The sequence below is a fragment of the Heliangelus exortis genome, chromosome W (assembly GCF_036169615.1).
Source record: "Heliangelus exortis chromosome W, bHelExo1.hap1, whole genome shotgun sequence".
NCBI classification, from domain to species: domain Eukaryota; kingdom Metazoa; phylum Chordata; class Aves; order Apodiformes; family Trochilidae; genus Heliangelus; species Heliangelus exortis.
The window spans coordinates 7459981-7486589 of NC_092453.1; the positions used below are offsets into that span (position 1 = coordinate 7459981).

Below are 26609 nucleotides of genomic sequence, written 5' to 3' on the forward strand. Positions count from 1 at the left end.
AAAAGTCAGGAGGACTGGAAGCTCAACCCCTTTTTTCCTGCTCCTTTCTTCCCCGCTGCTACCCTGTGCTCCTTTACCATCATCTTGAAACAAAGAAGTTCACCTCAACAGCACTTTGTCACTCTTATGTCACTATTCTTTATTAGCAGCGCTGGGGACTCACAGAGGATTTCTCCACCCTGCATGGTCTGTAAGAAAAAAACCTCAAGCAGTCTATATTACACAAGGGAATTATTTTCTGGAAACTAATTAACATTATATACCTGTTCATTAACATAAACACACCTATGGTTACATAGTTAAAAACTATGGTGCAGTCTCTGTTGGCATCTGGCAGTTATTCCCAAAATCATAGTCCCTCTGGTGGTTATTTACTTCCTCTAGCGGGCTTCTGTAGTCTTCATCACTGTGTCTCCTAGTTGAATTCATTCTTTACACATGGTCAGTCCATCCTTTGTCTTGTCCTCATTATCCTTATCTACCTGAAACCCAGTCTGTCCAGATGTTACTTTCCTTATCAGTCCCATGTAGGAAAAAAAATCCACGGAGGCTTAAAGGACGACACACAGTCACCAATATGGTTAAAGTGAAGTCGTTTATTAACAGTGGACACTCGCTTTATATAGAGCCTTTGTTTATATAATGATATCTTGCAGGTGGCTGTATCTTGGACACAAATTCTGTTCTCACAGAACTTCTGCTGGCTACCTCATTATCCTGTTATTCTTCTTTTCTACTGCCAGCTCCCTTATCTTTTTCCCATAGCTCATCTTTCAGTAACCTTGCAACTGGGTCTTAAGGCCTAAAGCTAAAGAGTCAGGATTGCTCACATGTCTGTTTTCTTCCAGACAGTTTCCCAACATATCCCCCCTTTTTGTTTTTGAGCAAGCCTGACTTACTTCATTACGTGAAATAACATGTTAATAATACATTGCCATAAACAACATACTAATAATACAAAAGCATCAAAACCAATAATAACAAATATAATTGATAAACCTTGTCTAATTAAATCTCTAAGCTATCCCTATATCCTTAAGTGATTTAACCATTCATTTAACCCAATATATGCAACAGTTAATTTTTCATGTTATCTTAATCAATTGTTTTTGGTTGTGAATTGACTCTGAATGATCAGATAAATTCATGCAAATACACTCCATCAAAGTCTTCACAAACATAACCTAAAAGCTAATAATAAAAAGTCAGTGGCAGCATGATATTATAAAACTGCATGTCTGACACTATCAACATCTTTTAGCATCTGTGTTAAAATACCAGAAGTTCATCTACTTAGCAGTGCAACAGAATAGCACAATCAACAATCAACACATAGACAAGGGATCCCATAATCAACATATAAACGATCACATGAATTACAACATTAACAAGAACCTATTATCAATACAATATGAAAAGCACATTTAACACTGCAATGGAAGGACTTAAATACCTTTTTATTATGAGGAAGGTCTGGTGTCCACTGGTGCATAGAACCAAGAGGGTAGAGGAGGCTTATCTGACAAAAATTGGTCAGGGGGCCCCAAAAGCGTCCCCAGACCCCTCCCGGGTCACGGCACAGTGGAGTCCTGGTTTCCTCCATGGATGCCAAATTGAGGCTCAAAAAGGCCTAATAAAATTGTTTAGAGACAGAATTCCAAGCCTTTAAACAGCAAAGGCACACTCTTCCCCCCCCCCCCTTTTTTTTTTTTTTTTTTTCTTTCTGTGGTGTCTGCAGCAGGGCTCATTTTTTGAGCAGCAGCAGTGTCAGTGGGGGCAGAGACAGCAGCTGCAGCTGTAGCAGATACACTGGCAATGCTCACCAGCCATATCTGAGTTGTGCCCTTGTGTGAGGGGGGGCGAGAAACGGCTGCGGAGGCAGGAATGGGGGTGCTCTCTGTACCAGGAGCAGCTCTCACTCCCCGCAGCAACTCTCGGCCTCCAAAAAGGCATACTCGTTTTCATAAAATCTGGTGAAGTTAGCCTAAAGTTAAATGAAGTGGTACAATCTCCCAAACCAAAACCCAAGTGTAATTACCAAGTTTTTTTTTTTTGTTTTTTTGGGTTTTTTTGTTTTTTTTTTTTTATGCTTTGTTTTTTTTTTTTTTTGTTTGTTTGTTTGTTTTTTGTCTCTGTATGAAACACCAGTGGACCATGCACCACAATATAAATCAATATTGAGAACCATATTGCAATGATGGTCCTTAAGCAGCTTTATCTGCTTCTAGCATTTGCTCAGAAGCTTCTAACAATTGGGCTGCTGTAGCACCTTTTGGGAGTAGTCCTAATGCACGTTTAGTTTTTTTCATTAGCATTGTCATATGCTGACATATAAAAAATTTTGTTTTCATCTCTTCTGTCAAGTCGGGATGTGATATTACCACTGAATATAAGTGATCCACAAATTTTGGATATGGCTCCACTCCCTCATTTAATATTTGTAAAAGAGGGAGTTGCTTGTGCAGGATCATGCACAGTTTACAAAGCTTTATATGCCAATTCTTGTGAAAGTTGTAACACTTCAGTTTGAAACCATGCCTGCAAATCTGCACATACAAAAGGACAAGCACCAAGTAACATTTGTGCTTGCACTCTGTATAATGCATCGGTGTTCTGTCTAGGAATCACAGCTTCATTTTCACACAGCATCTGCCATTTATGATGAAATTGCAATTGTTGATTCCACCTTCCCCCCCCCCACTATCCCCTCTACCACCCTCCCCTCCCCATGTTGGATCTAGAAGAGGTGGAGCAGTGGGTGTTAAAGGGTTAAGGGAAGTAGGAGCAGGGATAGGGAAGTGATCAGGGGATAAAAATGGATTAGTGCCCCTGGGTTGTTTAGGGTATTCTCCGGAGCAAAAAACTAGGATTTTTTCAGGGGTATACTCATCCTTGGTCTCCAGTTCTTTCAGCTTCTTCAGCAGTTCCCTGAGTTGCTTGTCTCCGAGTCCCAGTTCTTTCCTTGGTTGTTGCTCTATAGCAGGCACTGATGGTGTTGACAGGTGAAGCAGAGGATTAATTGATGGCAACTGTGGTCAAGAAGATAAATCAGGCATCGGAGGTGGAGAGGAAGGCAGCGGTGGCAGAGTGTTCGGGAGCCGTGGCAGGCGGGCAGGAGGGGGGGGTCTGCATCCCAAGGTTCCTCGCCTGTGTTCTCCGGCTTCTCTCCCTCTGGGTCCTCCGACGATTTTGGTGGTGTTTTCGGTCGCTTTTTGTTTTGCTTCTCAGTCCCATTTTTGCTTTTCATCTGACCCTCCAGGGTCAAATGGCACAGTTGGCTGAGCTTGAATCAGTATAGTCCCTTCAGGTGCTGGTGGGGGCACCTTAGGTGTCTCAAATAACTGCCTAGAGGTCAAGTACATATTTTGAGCATTCATCGGTATTGGTAGATCAGGTGTTAAGGCAGCAAACGCTGAGGCTGCTACTCTTTCACTTTTCGTTTCTTTTAAGGTTTCTCTAATCAATTTCCAGAGTGTCGCTAAGCGTCGTGCCTCCTTATCTCCATCGTTAATTTTATCCCATAGAGCAGTACCTATGGCTTCCCAAGTAGGTAACTCAAAAACGGTACCCATCGAGGGGATCAAGTCTCTATCCCGTGCCCATTTCAGTAATTCACGTAAGGTCCTGCCTTCGTGTGATAAACCTCTCTTAGAGAGAATACATTGGAGGAGCTTAACTACTGCCTCTTCTTCTTTAGAGAGTGTAGACCCCATCTCCTCCCCAGCCGCTCACCTTTTTCTTGGCAAGATTCTTCAATTTCGAGGTACCTCTTTCGTTCCGTAGCCGGGCACCAGCTACACAGACCGCCGGGGCAGCAGTCTCCTTTCGACTGGCTTCTCCGCTCCTGCCGCACCGTTCCTTCGGTCGGCTTTCTCGCTACCCTATCATTCCAGCTGTCTTCATCGCTCCTGGAAGCAACAGCGAGAGGGTCCCTGTTCGGGCGCCAAATGTAGGAAGAAAAATCCGCGGAGGCTTAAAGGACGACACACAGTCACCAATATGGTTAAAGTGAAGTCGTTTATTAACAGTGGACACTCGCTTTATATAGAGCCTTTGTTTATATAATGATATCTTGCAGGTGGCTGTATCTTGGACACAAATTCTGTTCTCACAGAACTTCTGCTGGCTACCTCATTATCCTGTTATTCTTCTTTTCTACTGCCAGCTCCCTTATCTTTTTCCCATAGCTCATCTTTCAGTAACCTTGCAACTGGGTCTTAAGGCCTAAAGCTAAAGAGTCAGGATTGCTCACATGTCTGTTTTCTTCCAGACAGTTTCCCAACAGTCCCATTCCAAGGAATGGTGCAACTACAAAATTATTTCAACTTGACAGCTTACACTGCCCAGAACTGGTGTCTTCTGCTCCTGTAATTACACTTCCTCACCTCCTACATACTTTGCTACCACCACTTAGTTTATATATTCTAATTAGTGTTATAACTAATCAAAGTTAATCACATTCTCAAAGTTAATCATACAAAAGGCCTAGCTAAGCAATACTTGTGTTTAGCAGAAGGGCCCTTCAGTAAAAGTAACCCTTTCAGTAAAAAGACAATACTGATGTCTAGCAGAAGGGCCTTTTAATCTTGCCACATGCTCTTCAGAATCCACATCCCTTGGGTGCTGGGAAGAGCCAAGGAGCCCCCTCCTAAATTGATCCTGCAGCAAGAGGCCCTCAGGCACCTATCCCTGCCAGCATTGAGATTGGGTTGTATATTTGTTCCTTACCCTATGTGTTACTGCCCTTCTGTTCTAGTAGACCTGATTCAGTTCTAATTTCAAATTTTCAAGTCTCTTGTCCTTATTTCCCTTTTATCTTCCCTTGGGAGGGTGGAGAGGGGTAATAGAGAACAATTTTGTCCTCTGGTTTTTGGTCCACCCAGACTGCTAAACCATGACATCCTACTTGGTACCAAGTGTGTGTGTGGCTTTCAGATGCTGATCACTGGTAGCCTGACTAGGAGTAATGTGTGAATACCAGCAAGGCTGTTAGCTTGTACTTGACCATCTGATTCATAATCACATTTACTTTATCACTACTAGAGGTTCCTCCAAGTCATGCTTTGGATATTTTTCTGTGTCAGGAAGCAGCTCATGCTTTAAGCAGCATGCAGATGTCTGAATCTGTCAGTGTAACATCTCTTTACAATCAATTAACTTTTTTCATGAAAATAATCAGTCATCCTCTTGATGGTACAGCTTAACCTGAATCATCAATTTGAAATAGTTACTGATCATTAACTACTGATGAACTTTAAAGCAATGTTGAGTAGAAGCTTGAAGTGTTGCTTGCTAGTAACTGGAAAAAACAAGCACGAAAATATTTGTAATGTGTAGGTAAATTATTTTGACAACAGAATATTTTATATCAACATTGATAAGGCTGTAATTACCAACACAGATTATTTTAGGGTTTGACACTTCCACGTATGTCTAGGGTAGATTTCCCATGACAGGGCTGTATTTACACTTGTATTCTCAAAACAGTCAACTTTTGCTCCAAACTGATTACTGCATTGTAATTTGGTAGGGTGTAGGTATCTTACATCAGGTACACTGTGTCTCAGATACAGGCTCTGATCAAACAGTCTTACAACATTAAGAGTAAGTTTTCAAGAATTAATTTTATAAGACAGGGAAGGATATTGTTGCCCGTAGTCAAGACACAAACCAACAGAGTGTCAGTTTATGCGGTGCTTTATTCGGGGCCCGGGAAACCTGAGGACTAGCGTCCCAAGTCAGGATTCCAAAGACCCTCACTTTCAGTTCAACTTTTATACCTTTTTACAATGAGGCTTACATGCCAAATTACACATCCTTTAGTTACAAAAACAATCTCATAAATCGTGCGAATAACAATCAGTGTGCATGTAAATAACAATCAATGTGCCCCCTTAATTTATTAATCTTTTGTTTTAACTACTCCCTGCACCTGGATATAATATTTCAAAGTGTCAGTTTGCTTATATTCTACATGCTCTACTAATCTCTTTGATTATTGTTCTCCAGAATCAGCACATTCTTTCCTTGTTCCCCTAACCTACATCCTGGTTTGGTCTCCATACATCCTTTTCTTGCGGATTCAATTTGTCTCTGCAACAATATCATCATGGGATTATGGCTGTTATAAACGTTTGACTCGTTTTAACGATAACAAAACTTTTATTGTAAATGAGAGAGATATATATGCAAAGCAGCGCGCTGGGCGACCAAGGCAGCACACCTCCGCCAACGGTTCGCGCCTTGGATAGGGTAAACCAGTCCTTTTATACTTTCGGTAACCCCCCTCCCTCTTAGTCCTTTATTAGTTTCTCATTGGAGGCTGTTTCGCGCTCTCTCTCTTTGTATTGGTCCCTGGTCCGCAGGTTCTGTCCCGTTGCTAAGGGAAGAGCTTCTTTGTTCTATCTCTGCAGACTTGCCTCGTGGTCTTCGACATGCCCCAACATGTTTTCCCACAAACAACCCGAACACAAACCCCGATCCTATGATTACAAACCACACCCAATTAAACATTCTAGGGAAGGATCCCTTCAACAAAACAATAAAGTAAAAATTTTGACTAGTATTTATTACAATGGCTAGCATACAAATAAGGATGAACTTTCTGTTCTCTGCCGTTCCTGGGTTTTGGTAGCCTCATCTCATTCCATATACAAACAAGAAAGTCCTGTGCAAGTCTTAGGTTTTTGCAGATGTGTATAATTTTTTCTGAATGAAGTTAGAGATAATCCGGTTCCCTAACAGCATATGGCTACTACAATTTTTGATCATGGCAGCATGCTGGAGCATTATACTAGAGCTATTTGAGAGACAGCATGCATTTTTGTAGATTAAGCATCAGTGATCTCTGTAGTCAGATACTTAGATGTGATGATCCTAATATTTAGAAAGTGGAGGAGCTTTTAGATGAGTCTTTGCAGGAAAGCAATATGATTTGTTTCTGTGGAGGCTTCAAAATAAGAAGGTGCTGTGTGGCTACAGGCATACATGTGAGGAACTATTGTCACGTTCAGGTCCAGCCAGGCCTCTGCTTGTTCACCCCTCCTAAAGGCTACTAAATTGAGATAAGGACAGGAAAGTTTTCACACAATTATGGTCACAGACAAAACAGACAGACTCAATGTGGGGAGAGAATGAGAGAGAAAAGTGGAGAAAAAGGGTAAGAAAGGAAAAAGGGTAAGAAAGTGGAGAGAGAGAGAGAGAGAGAGAGAGAGAGAGAGAGCTAGCCAGGTCCTCCACCCTAGCCAGGGCTATTCACTTTAAAATTGCTCCTTTGACACAATTGCAAATCTGAGGTCAGACTCTCACAGGTCAGTTCCCCACATGGTGTGTCTGCCGCTCGCCGCTCTTTCTTCCTCAGGGGGAGGACTCCTCACATTCTTCCCCCGCTCCAACGCAGGGTCCCTCTCACGGGAGAGTCGTTCAGGAACCCCTCCAACGTGAGTCCCTCTCTCCAGGTGCAGTCCCTCAGGAACAGACTGCTCCAACATGGGCTGCCCACAGAGTCACGGCTGCTTCAGGAACAATCACCTCCTCTGTCATGGGGTCCTCCATAGCTGCAGATCCCCATCTGCCCCTCTCTGTGATCCCGCACAGGCTGCAGTTTCATGTCTTCCCACCTGTGACATTTCAGGGGCTACAAATCCATGTCTGCTCCACCGTGGTCCTTCAAGGACTGCGGGGGCACAAATGCCATCTCACCACGGGCTGCAGGGAAATCTCTGCTCGGGTACCTTCTCCCCCTCCTTCTTCACTTACCTTGGTGTCTTAGCTCTGGCATAGCTCTCACATCCCCCCTCTCTGTCCTGAAAGCCTTTTGCAATTTCGTTTTCCCCTTCCTTGAAAATGTTACTCGCAGAGGCGCATCCCATATCTGCTCAGCCTTGGCCAGAGGCGGGGCCAGCATTGAAACCAGGGGAGCTTCCAGCAGCTTCTCACAGGAGCCCCTCCCCATTGCCCATTTGCCCCTCCATTGCCCCTCCCCTACTACTAAAACCCTGCCACACTAACCCAAAACAGAAGGTTGTTTTTTATTATTCATTCCTCTAGCATTCAGTTAGTGTTCTCAAATATCAAGACCTTAAAAAGGAAGGGTGAAGCTGAAAAATAAGTTATCCAAAATTAACCAGAAGATAGACACCTAAAGAGTCTAAGTATGAAGTAATGTCTCACAGTAGAAAAATTTCTCTGGTTTGAATTTATCTACTTTTTTTTTTTTTTTCCTAGAGGTAGTTCCATCCACACTCCAGTTAGCAATGAAAGCAGACTGTTGATCTACCACAGAGCATGTCTTATCTTCCCTGGCATGACACTTATGGGTGGTTGCTTATCTGTCACACAAATTTCTTCTAAAGTTGTCAGATCTGTTGCTTCAAATCAATAATAATATCTATGATGTGCTTAAATATGGGAAGAAAAGATAAATTATTTTTAATTCCCATCCCCAGTTCCTATCTTGGTTCTGGTAGGCAATACTGCATAGTGTTAGAGCTCTTTGGGTGGTTGCACTTAAAGAGTTGTGATCAATGCCTCAACCTCGAAGTGAATATCAGTGACAAGTAGTGTTCCTCAAGGGTTGGTGTTGGGACTGCTGCTGTTTAACATCTTTGTTGGTGACATTGACAGTGGAATTGAGTGCACCCTCAGCAAGTTTGCTGATAAAATCCAGAGGGACCTCGACAGACTAGAGAGGTGGGCTCAGGCAAACTGCATGAAATTCAAAAAGGCCAAGCACAAGGTCCTGCACCTGGGTCAGGGCAGTCCCAAACACAAATACAGGCTGGGTGGAGAATGGATAGAGAATAGCCCTGAGGAGAAGAATTTAGGGGCATGTGCTGGCAGCCCAGAAAGCCCCCCCTCTACTCTGCTCTCATGAGACCTCCTCTGCAGCTCTCAGTCCAGTTCTGTATCCTCTGGCACAAGAAACAACACCTCTGGAGCTGTTGGAGTGAGTCCAGAGGGGGGCCACAAACAGGATCAGAGGGCTGGAGCAGCTCTGCTACAAGGACAGGCTGAGAAAGTTGGGGTTGTTCAGCCTGGAGAAGGCTCCAGAGAGACCTTAGAGCATTTTCCAGTACCTGAAGGGGCTACAAGAAAGCTGGGGAAGGACTTTTGACAAGGGGCTGGAGTGATAGGACGAGGGGAGGGAATGGTTTCAAACTGGAAGAGGAGAGATTTAGATGAGATTTTAGGTAGAAATTCTTTCCTGTGAGGGTGGTGAGACACTGGAAGAGCTTACCTAGAGAAGCTGTGGCTGCCCCATCCCTGGCAGTGTTGAAGGCCAGGTTGGATGGGGCTTGGAGCAAACTGGTTTAGTGGGAGGTATCTCTGCCCATGGCAGGGGTATTGGAACTAGATGATCTTTAAGGTCCTTTCCAACCCAAACCATTTTATGATTATTTAAGGGTTGCTTTTAGTCGCACATATTTACAAGTTTCCTCTGACTTTCCTAGATGATCCAGCTTTCTCTGTTCAAATGGTCAGTTCCATTGCTTGTATTCTCATCTTAAATCTGTCTCATTAAATTTCTCTCTTGACCTGTGGCAGTCTGAAGTGGTTCTTCCTGATGGCTACTCTTACCCTGTATGCCTTTGTTACGATCCGAGTTATTGTTTATATTTTGTTTGCGAGGAAAATTCAGCCACTACTCATAGACGATGCGTGAATTTACAAAAATAACCAGGCTTTATGATTTAAACAAGTTAAAAAGATTTATTTAGGATTTATACAATTAGTTACTTTGGAGAGAAGAGTCGTTAAGAAGAAAAAAGAAGGAGGGTAATTAAGATGTTATCACCGTCCGCCGGCCAAGGCCTTGGCCTCTGGCTGTAGTCGGGTGCGTAGGGTCTGTCGCTCCTGCCGCTTCTCTGTCCCGTAGCTGAAGCCGAAGTGCCGAGAGAGGGGGGGCCTAGAAGAAAGCCGCCTCGCCGCTTTCCGCTTGGGCCTTCAGAGCTGCTTCCCGCCTTTTTGCGCCGAGCTGGCTGGAGTTTGTAGTCACAGGAGATGGCTTCCACTTGTCCTTCTGAGCTGGCTCCTTTGAGCTGCTGGCTGCTTTTTGGTTCTTTTTGGGCGATTTTTATACAGGAAAAGAAAAGGGGTCCCTTTTTTGCATAAGTCCCTGATACATACAGATTTCCCGACTTCCCGGAGATGAGTCATCCTTATCTTTTAGTCTTTTTGGGTGTCCTGCTACCTTCATTGTCTCCATCATGCACCAGGAGACGACCTGATAAGCATTCTTATCTTTTAGGTGTCTGTCAGGCATATGGTGAGGTAAACATATGTTAATTGACAAAATGTTGCAACATAGCAGGGAGAAAGAAAAAAAAAAGATTGATTCAAGAGACATAATTTTGTATTTTTAAAGTGTTTACATCAGCCTTTAAACTTAATGTAAATGGTTACAGTCAGTTAGACACAAGGTTGAATTTCAAGGATGTTCATTCATGTTCTGAGATTAGCTTGATTGCACTGGTTCTGCTTCTGATAAAAGTATAAAGGGTACCTTGAATATCTATGCTGCACTGCAGATGAATCAACCTGCTTTGCACCCTTTGATTTGGATAAGGGGATTGAGTGCACCCTCAGTAAATTTGCAGATGACAGCAAACTAGGTGGGTGTATTGATCTGCTGGAGGGTAGGGAAGCCTTACAGCAGGATTTAGACAGGTTGGACCAGTGAGCCAAGGTTAATTGTATGAAGTTCAATAAGGCCAAGTGCCAGGTCATAACTTGGGTCATAACAACCCCATGGTAAGCTACAGACTTGGGGATGTGTGATTAGAAAGGAGCAAGTTGGAAAGGGACCTTGGGATACTGGTTGACAGTCAACTTAATATGAGTCAGCAGTGTGTGCAGGTGGCCAAGAGGGCCAATGGCTTGTATTAGAAACACTGTGGCCAGCAGGAATAGGGAGGTGATCTTACCCCTGTACTCAGCACTGGTGAAGATGTACCTTGAATATTGCATTCAATTCTGAGCACCTCACTGTAAGAAAGACATAGAAGTGCTGGAACATGTCCAGAAAAGGGCAACAAAGCTCATTAAGGGCCTGGAGCACAAGTCCTGTGAGGAGTGGCTGAGGGAGCTGGGGTTGTATAGTCTGGAGAAGAGGAATCTGAGAGGAGACCTTATAGCTCTCTTCAACTACCTCAAGGGAGGTTGGAGTGAGGAGGGAGCCAGATTCTTCTCCTTGGTGGTGTGTGACAGGACCAGAGGAAATGGATGGAAGCTACTCCAGGGGAGGTTTAGGTTGGATATTAGGAAACATTTTTTTCACTGAAAGGGCTTACAAACATTGGAATAGTCTGCCCAGGGCAGTGGTGGAGTCACCATCCCTGGAGGTATTTAAATGGTGTGTGGACCTGGTCCTTAGGGACATAGTTTAGTGGTGAGCTTATGATGTTGGTCAAAGGTTGGATTGGATTATCTTGAAGGTCTCTTCCAACCAGAAATTCTGTGATTCTGTGAATAAATTTTAGGTGCAGTATTTCCAGGCTTCTTTAGCTCCTTCAGCAAGTATTAGACACTGTAGAGATACTTATTTAACACATTTGGAATTATTTTTCCTATTTTGTCCAAATGGGGAAGTCAATGGGTTGTCGAGATATAAATAAGAATGGATTCATCTCTTTCTGTCTGAAAAATCATCATACAGACTAGCCTCTGCATAACACACACCCAGTGAGCCTGGTTTCAAGCCATACAACTTGTGTACAGTCAGTGGACAACCAAGAGGCATCAAGCCCAAGAGCACAATCTCAACACAAGGCCTTCAGTGACAGCAGAAGTTTCCTTGCATCTGGCCTGTCATGATCTCTAATATATTCAATCTTTTTTTCTTTTAAAATCAGGCCTGATGCTGAGGTTTAAATGGGGGCAGAATCTTGTAGTATTTCAGCATGGGAGTTCCCAGGAAAATACAGAAACCTCACTGTGATCAGCTTTCTCATGTGGGAATCTGAAATTGCTTTAGTGCTTGGCTCTTGAAGCTCAACAAAGCTGTTCAGCTGGCAGCTTGCCATATGGAAGAGGACCAAGTAGTTCAGTTTGGTGTTAGGTCTTACATAGCTGCTGATAGTTGCCTTTTCTGTGATGAGGTGGCAGACAAATGCAAAAACTGAAAATGGACAAGTTATAGAAGAAATACTTGGATGGCTCAGTATGCTACTGCTTCTAACTCAATATCTCTTGCTGGATGCTATATCTTCTGCAGCTGCTGCAATGATGATGTTTTCTGTAGCATTGTGTGTGGTCAAACTGACAATAAAAGTAATGGAAGCAAACCTAGCAGTTGTTAGCCTAATGTAGGTGAGTGCTTCTGTAATCTGCTTGTTTGCCTGAACTCTGAGGGCACTGACCCTCAGGAAAATTGTCAAAGTAACAGCTGTGTCTTAGGGGGTTATACTAAGGAGTTCAGAAGTCTGGCCCCATCTGGAAATGCTCTTGCTTTGCCATTATGAGCCAGGGACAGAGGTGAGGCAGGAAAAACCCCTCTGTCAAACCATGGACACTTCAGGACTGACCTGTGCACTTCTGGAGATGGGCACCTGTTGGCCCTATGCTTGTGGGGCTGTGTTTGGTTGTGCAGCCAGGGAGGGGTGTAGGCAGCAGGTGGCAGGACCTGCCGAGTAATGAGCTCAGTCGGTGCTCAGCTTCACCTGTGCCCAGTTAGGGCTGGCCCAAGTGCGCATGATCAAAGATCAAGGGCCAATAAAAGGTGGGGCTTGAGACTGGCAAGGGGCTCACTCTGAAGCAGGTTCGCGGCCGTGCTGGTTGGTGGCCAGTCCTCTACCGATCCTGTCCTCACCCTGCGCTTACCATCGCCTCGAAGTTCTTCTCCTGCAACAGAGGGGAACACTTTAAAGACTGTGCAGGTTGCCTCCGTCCAAGGGAAATTTTATTATTTGGCTTCCAGCCTGTCTCCAGCTTTCTGTCCCCAGCAAGTTCTTCACACAAGAATGTTAACAGCTGCCCTGTCTGAAACTAGATGCTTCCTGGCTCAAGGGCACTGACAATGAGTGTTTCAAGCCAAAATGGTTGTCACATGGTTCAGACCAAATGGCACAATTAACTGAGCAACACTATGGGCTGTCCCTGCAGTAAAACCTGATGCAAGAAAGAAATATCTTCTGTAACTGTTGAACTGCTTGAGATACTAAACACAGCTGACTTGTGCAGGCTAAGGCTCTAGATGAGTAGCAGCTGTCATGAGCAGTTATTGTCATGAAGGCTATGACCTCTAGACTAAACTTTGGAGAGACGATACAAAAAAAAATCTTTTCTTTCTTTTGTTTGCTATTAGAAGAAAATTGTTTGTTTTCCAGGAACTGCTTGTCCTAATGTCATTGTTCAGAGCATTTTTATTTACTCAAATACCTTGAGAGATGGCCCAGGCAACAGGAATATGTATGTGCAAGATCACAGGAGCTTGGATGAAAACCAGCTTAACAGGGCTGTAGAAAATTTCTGCCTTAACAGGGCTGTAAAGAATTACTGCCTTATGATTCGTCTCAAACCTGGTTTCATGACTATTCATAGAAAATCAAAGACTGGGTTTGGTTAGAAGTGACCTTAAAGATCATCTAGTTTCAAACCCCTGCCATGGGCAGGGATACCTCCCACTAGACCAGTTTGCTCCAAGCCCCATCCAATCTGATCTTCAACACTGCCAGGGATGGGGCAGCCACAGCTTCTCTGGGTAACCTCTTCCAGTGTCTCACCACCCTCACAGGAAAGAATTTCTTCCCAAGATCTCATCTAAATCTCTCCTCTTTCAGCTTAAGATTGTTCCCCCTTGTCCTGTCACTCAAAGACCTTGTCAAAAGTCCTTCCCCAGTTTTCCTGTAGCCCCTTCAGGTACTGGAAAGTGCTCTAAGGTCTCTCTAGAGCCTTCTCTTCTCCAGGCTGAACAACCCCAACTTTCTCAGCCTGTCCTTGTAGCAGAGCTGCTCCAGCCCTCTGATCCTGTTTGTGGCCCCCCTCTGGACTCACTCCAACAGCTCCATGTCCTTGTGTTGGGAATCCAGACAAGGACCTAGCACTGCAGAGGGGTATCACAGTTTAGCAGTCTGGGTGGACCAAAAACCAGAGGACAAAATTGCTCTCTATTACCCCCCCTCCACCCTCCCAAGAGAAGATAAAAGGGAAATAAGGACAAGAGACTTGAAAATTTGAAATTAGAACTGAATCAGGTCTACTAGAACAGAAGGGCAGTAACACATAGGGTAAGGAACAAATATACAACCCAATCTTGATGCTGGCTGGGATAGGTGCCTGAGGGCCTATTGCGGCAGGGTCAACTTACGAGGGGGCTTCTTGGCTCTTCCCAGCACCCTTCACAGATTCTGAAGTGCACATGGTGAGCTGATGGTAAAGAAGGGGTTCTCCAAGGCCTTGGAGTGCAGGGAAGAAGCAGAGAAGAAAGGAGCAGGAAAAAAGGGGTCGAGCTCCTCATCCTCCTGACTTTTATAGAGTATGGGCTGGAAATGGGAAGGAATATTGATCCCTCTGTGTTTCATCCCTCTTGGATCCCTCAGGGTCCTGAAGACCCTCTCTTTAAGTCCTCATATTGGTACCAAAAATTAGCCTGATTCACTCAAATAATGACAGGGGTATTATGAGAGCAGAGCTGAGGGGTAGAATCCCCTCCCTCAACCTGCTGGCCATGCTGCTGATGATACTGTTGGCTTTCTGAGCTACCAGCGCACATTGACGGCTCATGTTGAGCTTCTCATCAACCATCACCCCCAAGTCCTCCTTAGGGCTGTTCTCTATCCATTCTCCACCCAACCTGTATTTATGCTTGGGATTGCCCCAACCCAGGTGCAGGACCTTGAGTTTGGCCTTATTGAACTTCATGAGGTTGGCATGGGCCCACCTCTTCAGCCTGTCAAGGTCCCTCTGGATGGCCTCCCCTTCAGTGTGTGGACCACACTACACAGGTTGGTGTTGTCAGCAAACTTGCTGAGGGTGCACTCAGTTCCACTGTCCACGTTGCTGACAAAGATGTTAAACAGTGCCAGTCCCAGTACTGACCCTGAGGAATACCACTCATCACTGGTCTCCATTTGGACATCAAGCCATTGACTGCAACTCTGTGAGTGTGGCCATCCAGCCAGTTCCTTATCCACCAAGATGTCCTGCTGTCAATCTATGTCTCTCCAATTCAGAGACCAGGATGTCAAATGCCTTGCACAAGTCCAGGTAGATGACATCAGTTGCTCTCCCTTATCCACTAATGCTGTAGTCCTGTCATAGAAGGCCACCAAATATTTCAGGCATTAGTTGCTCTTAGTAAAGCTGTGTTGTCTGTCACCAATCAACTCCTTGTTTTCTATGTCCCTTAGCATAGTTTCATGAGGATCTCTTCCTGATATTGATATTTCCGATTTTAGATCTAAGGAGCAAAAGACTAATTAGTGGATGAAAGCTCTTTCTTTAAAAGTGTTATTGTAGCTTTGATTTTCATATCACAGACTTGCTGTTTTGATCCAGATTGGGTGATTTAACAATCACAAAGGATTACCTTGGTTGGAAAAGACCTTCAAGGCCATCTTCAAGGTCCAACCATAACCTAACACTGACAAGTCCTCAACTAAGCCATATCCTTAAGCGCTATGTCTATAGAACTCTTAAATACCTCCAAGGATGGTGACTCCACCACTTCCCTGGGCAGCCTGTTCCAATGTCTGATAACCCTTTCAGTGAAGAAATTCTTCCTAACATCCAATCTAAACTTCCCCTGGAATAACTTGAGACCAATACTTCTTGTCCTATCACTTGTAACTTCACTGAATAGACCAATCTCCACCTCTTTACAACTTCTCAGGTAGTAGTGGAGAGCAATTGGGTCTCTCCTCAGCCTCCTCTTCTCCAAGCTAAACAAGCCTAGCTCCCTCAGCTGCTCCTTGTAGGACTTGTACTCCAAACCCTTCATCAGATTTGTTGCCATTCTTTGGACATGCTCTATTAGCTCAATGTTTTTCCTGTAATGAGGGACCCAGAACTGAACATAGTACTTGAGGTATGGTCTCACCAGTGCTGAGTACAGGGGTAAGATCACCTCCCTGGTCCTGCTGGCCACACTATTCCTGATATACACCTGTGCACACTGCTGGCTCATGTTCAGCTGCCTGTCAATCAACACACCCAATTTTAGTCCCAGCTTTATGAACATAGCTACATGGAGAGAGAAATATTTACTAACAGTTTACCATTAAAAGAAGTTTTGGTAAAAGGAAATGTAGTTTATACTAGAGAAGTCTTTCATTGGAAATGACAGCTTTTAGTAATGTGGCAGATGACTAAATTAGGAAGTGTATACAAGATACAAGTGTGAAGCAAGAATGGACTTCTGCCTGTCAAACTAGTTTCTGATTTCATAAGTTAACCTTGCATCTTGAGTCATCTTTGCCCTACTGATTTGTGTCTCTCTTTGTTTAGAAGCTTCATGCCCTTTTTATGAAATCTAGTTCACTCTTCACATTCAGGTCTTTGTGATTTAAATTCTTTTTGAAACAGTGCAGATAATACAGAATGTAAGGGATTTGCTGCTGTTGGTATCCATATAGCTACTTCAGCAGCAAGGGAGTTTTCAGGACTCATAATATTTAATTCACCTGGTTACTCATCTTCTAACTTGGGTTAGAGATGTGGTCCTAGTTCTTTAAAAGCACAATGAATGTCAGTAAATATTGTTATAGTGCTGCTGGGTGTTACGGTCCATAACTATTTTATATTTTGTTTGTGAGGATATATTAGCCTCTGCTCATATACGTCGCAAAAATTTCAAAAAGGTAACAGATTTTATGATTTAAGCAAATAAAAATGATTTATTTCAGGGAAAAAATTACACCACGCTGAAAAAGGTTAATAGTGGGAGAGAGAAACAGGCAGAACGGGATTTTTAACAAAGTAATCACCCCAGGGAAAGGGCTGTTAAGAGAAGAGAGCAAACAATTAAGCTTTTTCACCCTCCATTGCCTCGGGGCTGTTCGTCACAGCCGAAGATCCTGGCCTGGTCTGCTGTGCTGCTAGTGCCGCATTGCTCAGTAGGCTCTTGGTGTGCTGTTCCGTCTTTGCTGATGATGATTTGCTGCGCGCTTTTGCTGTCGCCTTTTCTCCTTTTCCCTCTGAGTTTTTTATAGTAAAAAAAACTTCTTTTCTTCCATTAATTTTTTTCAGAGGGTTGCAATTGGTGACTTGGGACCTTCCTTTTGATATTCAGGTCTTTCCCGGAATTCTAGTATTTGCTATCAATTTGCATTAGATATCTGGCGGTAATTAGCATTTTATCTTTTTAGTCCTGATGAGATTTTGCTGATGGAGCCAGGCGTGATACATGTTAAACAGTGTAAACTGAAGTTGGGGAGCCAGAGGAAATAAGTTTTGCTACAGTTTAACAGAGTAGATGACAGTCGGGGTGGGGGGAAAATCTGTTAATTGGAAATAGGTTTGATATATTTTAAAAGAGTAGAGGAATGCTGGATCAAGAGACAATTTCATATTTTCAGTGTGTTCACATCACTGGGAAATGAAGCTAGAATTGGGACTAAATTATCAGGCTAGTGCCCAGCTCTGACACAAGAAATTACTTATGTCCTAAGTCATTATATCTGGAGCTGAAATAGCAATGTTTGACCTACATTAATTTTTAATTTGTCAAATAGTTGACAGTGCAGTGTGGCTAGCTTCAATGCTGCTTTACAAGTTCTGAAGCTGAACGATTTCATGGTGCTTTAGACCTCAGTGATATGCAAAACAGACTGTTAGTACTTACCACTGACCTCTACTGAGGGTGTTTTCCATTACATAGTATTTAATATTGCATAGACTAATCCAGACTTCATGTGGAAGAGGAGAATCCATTACATGAATTGTATAAATGCTTTATGTGCTAGAAACAGTAAAGGGCATTTTGTAGGATTAACACAACCCAGTAGTGGTCTGTAGTTGCTGTTCTTGATGGCTTTCATGTACTGTGTAGTTATTAGCACACTAGCAATAGCCATTCATTAGGGGTGCAGCTACGGCAACCGATGATGTGCAAAGCAAGGAGTCTGGTTATGTTTGTTACCAAGAAAAATGAGGAAGCCTTGTGCTGTCTGCAAGTGCTATAACTTACCAGGGCAGGGTGGGTGATCTGTGGAGACCTTGGTGGTGTTGGGAAACTGTTTGGAAGAAAACAGACATGTGAACAATCCTGACTATTTAGCTTTAGCTAGAGTAAGCTAAAGGCCTTGAGGCCCAGTTGCAAGGTTACTGAAAGATGAGCTATGGGCAAAAGATAAGGGAGCTGGCAGCAGAAAAGAAGAATAACAGGATAATGATGTAGCCAGCAGAAGTTCTGTGAGAACAGGATTTGTGGCCAAGATATAGCCACCTGCAAGATATCGTTATATAAACAAGGGCTCTATATAAAGTGAGTGTGAATTGTTAATAGAGGACTTCACTTTAACCATATTGGTGACTACGTGTTGTCCTTAAGCCCCGCGGATCTTCTACATGGTGGTACCTGCACACACAGTCAATAGGAGCTTGTCTGTGACCTTGCTGTAGCAGATAATTACTAAAAAGCACAAAATATTTTAAAAATGCAAATACTTCCTTCCTATCTGAACTTATATATAGTTGATGTAAACACTTTAAAAATATGATTCTTGAATAAATTATTCAATTTCTTATTCCTTCTACCCTGTTGCAAAACACAAAGCAGGCTGGCAAATTAGCATTTCTTTGTGTCCAGCAGACACCTAAAAGATAAGGAAAACTGGTCAAGTCACCTCCTTGGCGCCTGGAAGAACACGAAAAATGATTAAATTAACATGTCTTGTTAGGCCGATAGATAAGAAGGGCTCCTTTCCGGGAAACCTGTGCATATCGATAATTTATGCGTAAGAAAAAGGAGGGATCCCCTCTCTTTTTCCATGATAAATTACCGGGAGAAACCCCCGAAAAGCAGGAGTTTCTTCCCCCTGCTCGACCCTTCTGCTACGGAAGCAGCAGCTTCTCCTCAGCTCCGTGAAGTCCACGTGGAAGCCAGCGGGCCTGCAGAGCGGCAAGCGATCTGTCCTTAGGGAAAAAGCGGCTACAGCAACAGCTTCGGAAGCCAGCCAGACCGCAGCCAGGAGTCTTCAGCGACCTGCACCACGGCTGGTGAAACAATTTTTAAATTATCCCTTTCTTTTACTTTCTTTGTCTCCTTAACGATTCGTCTCCGTTAAAATAACAAATTGTGTTTACCCTATATTAACTGTGATACCTTGTTGCATTTCCTTAAAAATAAATCTTTGTTACTTGTTTAAGTTTCAAAAAGCATCGCCTTACAATTCATGCGTTTTCTCTGAGCAGAGGCTGGTTTTCCTCATAAACAAAGTATTAAAATAATAACACGGATCGTGACAATAGTTTTCAAAGGATACTGAGTTTTACTGGTGCTGGACTTGCATTAAGCTTGTGATGTTTTAAAATAAAAATTATCTTTCACTGGCACTTCCAGAAGCACCGAGCAGCTGCAGTTTCCATTGGCCATTGTAAAAGCTACTGGTGCTCCTGATTTCCCCAAATCAGGTCAGTTGTGATGCTGGCAACATTCCAGGAAATGTGTGCTCTTTCCCCCCATTGCCTCTTTGCAGTGGGCATATAGGATGGATTCACCATTCCTACCTTTGCTGCCTAAAAATTAGGGATCTAGGATTTGTGGGCTTGAAAAAAGTAAAATAAATCAGTGTCAGATTACAGGAGTGTCATATAACAGCTAGGCTGGAAAAAATAATGTTTTTTTAGACAGCTGGAGCTAGGAGGGAGTCCTGCCTGCATTAGTGCTCCTCACTGAGAGGGAGATGATAATAAGTATCAAGTGCATGGCAAGATCTCCAGAAACAAAGTAGTTATTCCTAGTGACTGAATCAGGACTTAATTCAGCAGTTGGTAGAAACATTAGGTTTATATTTTCAGTCAAATAACATGGTATCTAGTAAGACTTTATTTTTTTGGCATACATAGATTTCACTATGGCTTTGCTCTAAACATGCAACTGGTTACAGGCAAGCTTGTGTTTCAGTACATAAGAAAAGATTTCTCTAATTGCTCTCCAGTTGCACTTTCTGGCACCAGAGCTCAAGAGGCATACTTCATGTGGCAAAACACCAGCTTTATTTAATTCCATAATGAATGTAGGCAGGCAGATAGCCCTTTTCTGTTATAGTTGTGGCTGCAAAACATGATTTGGAAGTTTGAAACAGTCTTCCAGGATCTACAGCTTCTGCATGAGTCTGCATCACAGACCATAACTGGTGCTCCAGGCTTGGCCTTTGTAGTGCTTTTCTTGAGATGAGACCCTTAGGGTTAGATGATTTGAGAGCAGAGGGTTTTTACTGAGAGGAATGAGACCTGCTCCCTCAGCTCCTTGACCATGTATGTGGGATATAAACATGGTAAATCTGCTATACTACTGGCAGTATGCTTTTTTGATTTACTATAAACTATACCTGTGTAGAAGACACATGTTCTGCCAAGAAACGCAGGAATGGACTTTATTGGTAAAACCCCAGTGATCCAGAGGAGTCTGCAGCTACATGATACAAGTGCTTGAGCTGAAGCAAATTTGCTCTATTGTGGTAAATATCTGCTCTGCTCCCAGTGCAGGGTGGCATGTTGTAGAGCCAGACATTTCCTTACTGCAGCAGCCACTCTCTTTTGCAGTGGTGTAGTGACAAGAGACATTTGCTTGTTCTCGGAGCGATGCTATTCATGTAACTGACCTTAAACAGTGGGCTAGGATTATTTAAACAGATCATAAATCTTTTGGTTTTGAGCGTGCTGTGGCAAATGACTGTGAGTGTTACAGTCTGAGGTAACATTAAAATTTATTTTTGTTTTCGATCCGCGAAACAAAGTCCAACCATAGAAGGGTCGGGTGCAAGCAGACTTTATTTGACAATTGACACAGGCAAAAATTATAGAGCCAGGCAAAAGAGGGAGAGAGGAAAAAGAAGATAGAGAAAAGTGGGAAGAAAGAATGAGAGAGAAAAGTGGAGAAAAAGGGTAATAAAGTGGGAAGAGAGAAAGAGAGAGAGAGTGTCACCACCAGGGATCCAGCTGTCCAGCTGTTTCTTCAAGATGGCTGATCCTGGACAGGGTCCGATGCAAAACAGCGGTGGGTCAAGAGACGACAAAGCAGCCACAGCATGGACAGCTATATATATCCCTGAGTTCCTTTTGTTCCGAAGGGACAGATGTCAGTCAGCTGCCACAGAAGCCAGGTTCATCAGCATCTGAGCCATTGCAGACAGGCTCATCTGGAGGGGAGCTTCAGCAGAAGGGTGCAGTCCCCCATCATCAGTTCTTAGCTTCTTCCAGGCGGCACTCCCAGCTCTGATCCAGCCACCTTAGCCAGGTGCTTAGCAAGTACAATCAAGGTGGCTTAATCGTGCCACCCAGCATTGAAGGCTGGCCCTCAGAAAAGGGGAATAGTCTCCACCCAGTAGTTCTTATCTCTTTGCGAGGTGTCACCCCCTGCTCAGTTCTGGCCAGGCAGGTCCTCCACCCTAGCCAGGGCTATTCACTTTAAAATTGCTCCTTTGAGACAATTGCAAATCAGTGAGATCAGACTCTCACAGGTCTGGAACATCCCCACATACAGTCAGTATTGCAAGAGGACACGTGCAAAGCATAAAGCCATGTGAGCTGCTGAAGTTGTTTAATAAAGGTGAACAGAAAACCTTCTTTTTCTAGCTACTTGGCACTCTGGCCTCATAAAATTTGGGTTACAAGGCAAAAGCATATGCCAATATTAGTAAAACTATAGCCAGGTACTTAGTGGCTTGGTTGTCTGCTTATGTTTCTGAGAATAAAACTTCCCATGTCTTGTCCTGTTGAACAATGTCAGCACCCTGCATCCAAGTGGCATGTTTAGATAAGAGAGTGACCCAGGATTCTGCTCTTGCCATATGTTACCTGCTTTTGGGGTCTCTTCTTGCATTCTCAGTTGCATGTAAGCCTGACTGTGGTGCAGGTGCCAGGAGATGCTTCTCTGGAGATGCCACGCCAGACTGGTGGGACTTTCTTGGTGGGTTGAGCAGTGCCAAGGGAAGGGTCTGTGCTCCACAGTGCAGAAAGAGGTGTGTAAGTCCTCTTTTCAGAGGGGAGTGTTTTGGGCAATTAATCATCCAGATTGAGCACTCTTTCCTACTGGCTGGCTTTTCTGACCACTGTGAATGGCAGGACAGCAAAGAGAAGTTATATCCAGTACTGGTATCTCTGCAGTCTTCCCACAACTGAATCAGCTCTGAGTCTCCACAGCTGGCTGCTGACCTTAGAGGCACTGGAAGGTAATGTTTGCTGTTACTGATATCAATATTTGGTTCATCAAGTTGCACTGATTTATTAAAAAGACGCAGATGATATTCAGATTTGGGAAATGCTTGTGGTGGAAAGAAATGTTGCGTTAGGAACACAGGTAGATGGATCAATTTAACTCTTGCACAACAAAGGCAAAAAACCTTTGGATTTTAATTGAGCAAGTATTTTAACTTCCCCCCCCCATGTACACACAGAAAGAGTAATTAAAAATCTTTGCACTGGAAAATGTAAAACAGGTCACCATAGCAAATGTTTTCAGCCTGCATCTGACCGAGCAAGACAGTAATGATATCTTGAGTTTTAGCTTTTCAAATTTATTTTACCCCATTGAACAACTCTTGTTGGATAGTGCTGTTGAATTAGGACTTGGTAAATGCATTTTGGGTTGTTTTCTGAATATTACCAGCCCAGGTAAGGCTTGGTGTTTAGAATTTTCTTTTTACTCAGAAGAAATTGTGTAGTTATACTGTGGGCCCACATGGGCACTGATCTATAAAATAATCTATTTAATGGACTTAATAGCACTAGTTTTTTTCCAGACTTTCACTGTGATGGTTGCTTGTTAATCTCTTTGTTCTGTTTCATAACTAAAATATTTTGCTTTTTTCCAGGCTCACATTAAATTTCCTATTGACTATCCGTATTCACCACCTACCTTCAGATTCCTGACCAAAATGTGGCACCCCAACATTTATGAGGTAAGGTGTTTTTTTTAAAGTAATTAATTTCTTTTTCTCAGGCATGTGAAAAAGTTTTCTATGTCCTTAAACTTCTGGAAGTATTAAAGGTACTAAATGTCTCTAGACATAAGTAAAGTGGTTAGTTCTTTGTGTTTAAATATCAGCTTCATGGTTGCAGAGTTAATCTAAATGTAAGAAATGCTTTTCCTGTAGGTGGGGATGGAGACTTTCTCATACCTTTAAGTGCAGCAGGCAGCCCCAGCCAAAGCAGTGTGCTATGAGTGTTGGCAATTTTAGGGGATTCATGGATCAAGGCTGGTGTGTGGGATCTTGCCCTACTGTGATACTTAAGCAATTAGTTGTTGTTTTTACACCTTTCAAGTACATTTTTAATTTGAGTATATTCTACAAAATTGCATTATTAGACAAGAAATAGTGGGAAACAGTCTTCTGCAGCAGTCAGACTATTGATGAAGGAGTTAGGACTTGGGCTGCAGAAAGAACCAGAGCTGTAGTCCAGGACTAGAGGAAATGTCCTGAAGTTGCACCAGGGGAGGCTTAGACTAGATAGTAGGAAGAATTTCTTTACTAAGGGAGTAGTCAAGCACTGGAACAGGCTGCCCAGGGAGGTGGTGGATGCACCATCCCTGGAGGTACTTAAAAAACATGTAGATGAGGCACTTCAGGACACGATCTATTGGGCATGGTGTTTTTTTCTGGGTTGACAGTTGGACCCTGTGATCTTGGAGGTCTTTTCCAACCATGACAATTCTGTGATTCCAGAGGAGTCACAGCCTGGTCACCCTGGGACCAGAGTGAACAGTTATCTTTGAGCTTAATGTCTGCTAGCCAATTTGAAGTGGCCCTTAGTTTAGTGCATGTATAGGTCACATTCAGAGCGTAACACTGGGCTATCAAGTCAATGACTGGATCACGGTATAACTACATAGCAGGTCCAGAAGTGGAATGATTTTATATAAAAATGCTTTTTAGAAAGCAGCACTTCCTAGTTTGAAAGCATTGTCTTCATGATGCTGAGCACAGGCTGTTTGAAGATATTTAAAGTCAAGTCATCATGGACCAAAGAACTGGGGGAAGTGCTGCAATGAAGATATGTCTGGTGCATCTCAGCATGGTGTGGTGCTCTGCTGATAGACTAGTCAGGAGCTGGCAGTGGCCCAGCTCTGCTAATATGGCAGTGCTCAGGTTAACATCTGCTGTTGCTGCGGCATAGCATATGATGTCCTGCATCTGGTGTGAATGGACTATGTTGTGTTTCTTCCTGGGCTTTCACCTATCAAGTGACCTTTAAGGTTTATCCTGGAGCTTGGTTGAGTTGAGCTGTTGTGTTAGAGCTCATGGGAGCAGCAGCTTGAGACAGAGTTTAATAGTGCTGCTGCAAAGACTGGGAGAAGCATTTGATTTCATACAATTGGTTCAAAATTACCAAATTTCCTAGAGCTGTGTTTGAAAGTTGAAGGTCTGTTTTGGCTTAAAAATTGACTTAAACTTTTAGTGGAGGCCAGTCAAATCCTTGCTAAACTTTTGGATATTGTAGCTAAGTGTCAGCCTGCTAGGAATATTGGTTGAATAGTTTACGAGGAGCTAAAGGCCTTTCAAAAATGTTCCTGTTGGTACAGCTCTGTCACTTTATCACAGGTATTCCTATGAGAGGCTCTGCAGGTTTCCTTTGGGTCCACTTCAAAACAGGAATGTCACTTCTCTTCCTTGCTGCAAACAAATGATGGCTTCAGTTGATGCCTTGAACTTGGAAGGCCTTTTTCTAACAAGTTGATGCTGCTAAATGCTCAGCCCAAATAAGAATGCTTCAAATGTTGTGGTGAAAATGGCACTGGTAGCTTAGTAATAAATAGACAAAAGCCTCTCCAAACTTCAGTGCAAAACAGGATAGTAATCAATTTTAATTACTGGATGCTCAGGAGGATTGCCCTAAGCCATGAACATCCTGACATCAGTCATCTGACAGTCTTCTGACTTGAGTTTTGGACTTGGCATCGCATCTTGCATGTAGCTAAGGATGGTTCTCCTTAGGCTCTATTTCAGTTACATGGATCTATAAATAAAGACAGCTTTGAGACCTGCAGATTACTGCACATCCATACTGTTAATATTGATTCTGAATCCAGAATTTCTCATGCAGTAGGTGAGTTGGAAATAGTTATTAAAATTGTATGTACAAAATGAGTCTTGGAAAGGACCTCTCCCAGTCCTGGTGGGAAATATGAAAAAATGGCTCTGGAAACAACTGAAGGTAGGAGGAGAAACTCACCCAAAACTTGATGGGTGCATTTTGGGGTAATTTTTCAAATACTCCCACTCTCAGCTTTGTACTTTGTATTCATAGCAGTATTTCTTTGAGCTGAGGAAATCTCAAGCAGTTTGCAGGGTGTTTTGGAAACAACATTTAAGCAATGTAAATGAGGCACTGGTTGGGGCTGACATTCCATTTCTGAGCAACGAGACTTTAGTAACTTGTGTGTTTTTCCTATCTCCAATTTACTTGGGTCATTCAGTTGAATTTTGGTAAAACTGCATTAAAGACTTGGGTTTTATTTTTATGACATAAGTTCTCAATCCTAATAGAAATATAGGCTATTTCCCATCAGCAGATGTATACCCTATCCTCTTCGTTTATCTTTCAAAAATGAACATATGGAAAGGCTCTCCCATTGTTTATAGTGATCCCTAAAACCTTGTGCTGATCTCATCAGGCCTCATGACACCTTTACCCTTCCAGGCTATGCAATGCAGTGTTGCCTTGCTTGAATTCCCAAGCATGTAACATTGTTTCAAGAGGGAAACTTTTCACTTTCTTGCTTCCTTCTATATTTTCATATTGCCCAATATCTACTTGTCCACATGCTGCTTACCTGATCACATGAGGAACTTCCCCTGAGCACAATGATGGCTTCTCCTGGCCACCAGCACTGCATTCTCCCAGGAGATGCTACCTTGCAAACTGTTCCAGCAACATAAGTGGGTACTTGGGTATTCAGCAGCTCCAGGAGCTATGTTGCTGGTTTTGTGTTCTTGACAAAAAAAACCCTGCTTCAAAATGACAGGGCTTGCTAAATTAGCATACCTGGCAGGATTGGTGAGCTGCTGAAATCTGGATACTGATCACAAGCTTCCAAGATTGAAGCAGGATCTCATTTGGTTATAAAATAAATGTCATTGTTAATCAAAGAGAGTTAAAATGTTTGGGAGGTCCTTCAGGTGAGTTGTTGCTATCTGTAGCTGTGATCACTAGTTTGGGCTCAAAGGCACAGATACTATTGCTGTGAGCAGTGCTAATTTGTGCTTTGGCTCCTGTGCATTGAGCAGTATTGGAGGGTCCTCAGGACATAGCTGAGGTACGTGGAGAACTAGCAGCCTGCGATTGATCTTGAACAAAACTGATCTGTAGCTTCTCTCTTCTTCCTATCATCAACCTGTACCTTGGTTTAGGGTGACAAGGGACAGTGTAAGCGCTGCCCATCAGATGAGGCTGTAACACCTGAAGGTGTGGGGCTACCTCGGGCAACTTCTAAGTTGTCCTAGCAGCCA

General features: G+C 43.2%; 1 protein-coding gene across 1 annotated transcript in view; it reads left to right on the forward strand.

Annotated features, from left to right (window-relative positions):
- Positions 1-26609, forward strand: part of LOC139789204 (ubiquitin-conjugating enzyme E2 R2-like) — a 103792-nt gene that overhangs the window by 67058 nt on the left and 10125 nt on the right. Inside the window, exon 2 of the mRNA XM_071729718.1 lies at positions 22974-23060. Coding sequence (XP_071585819.1) covers positions 22974-23060 — 87 coding nt within the window. The remainder of the gene's footprint in view (positions 1-22973; positions 23061-26609) is intronic.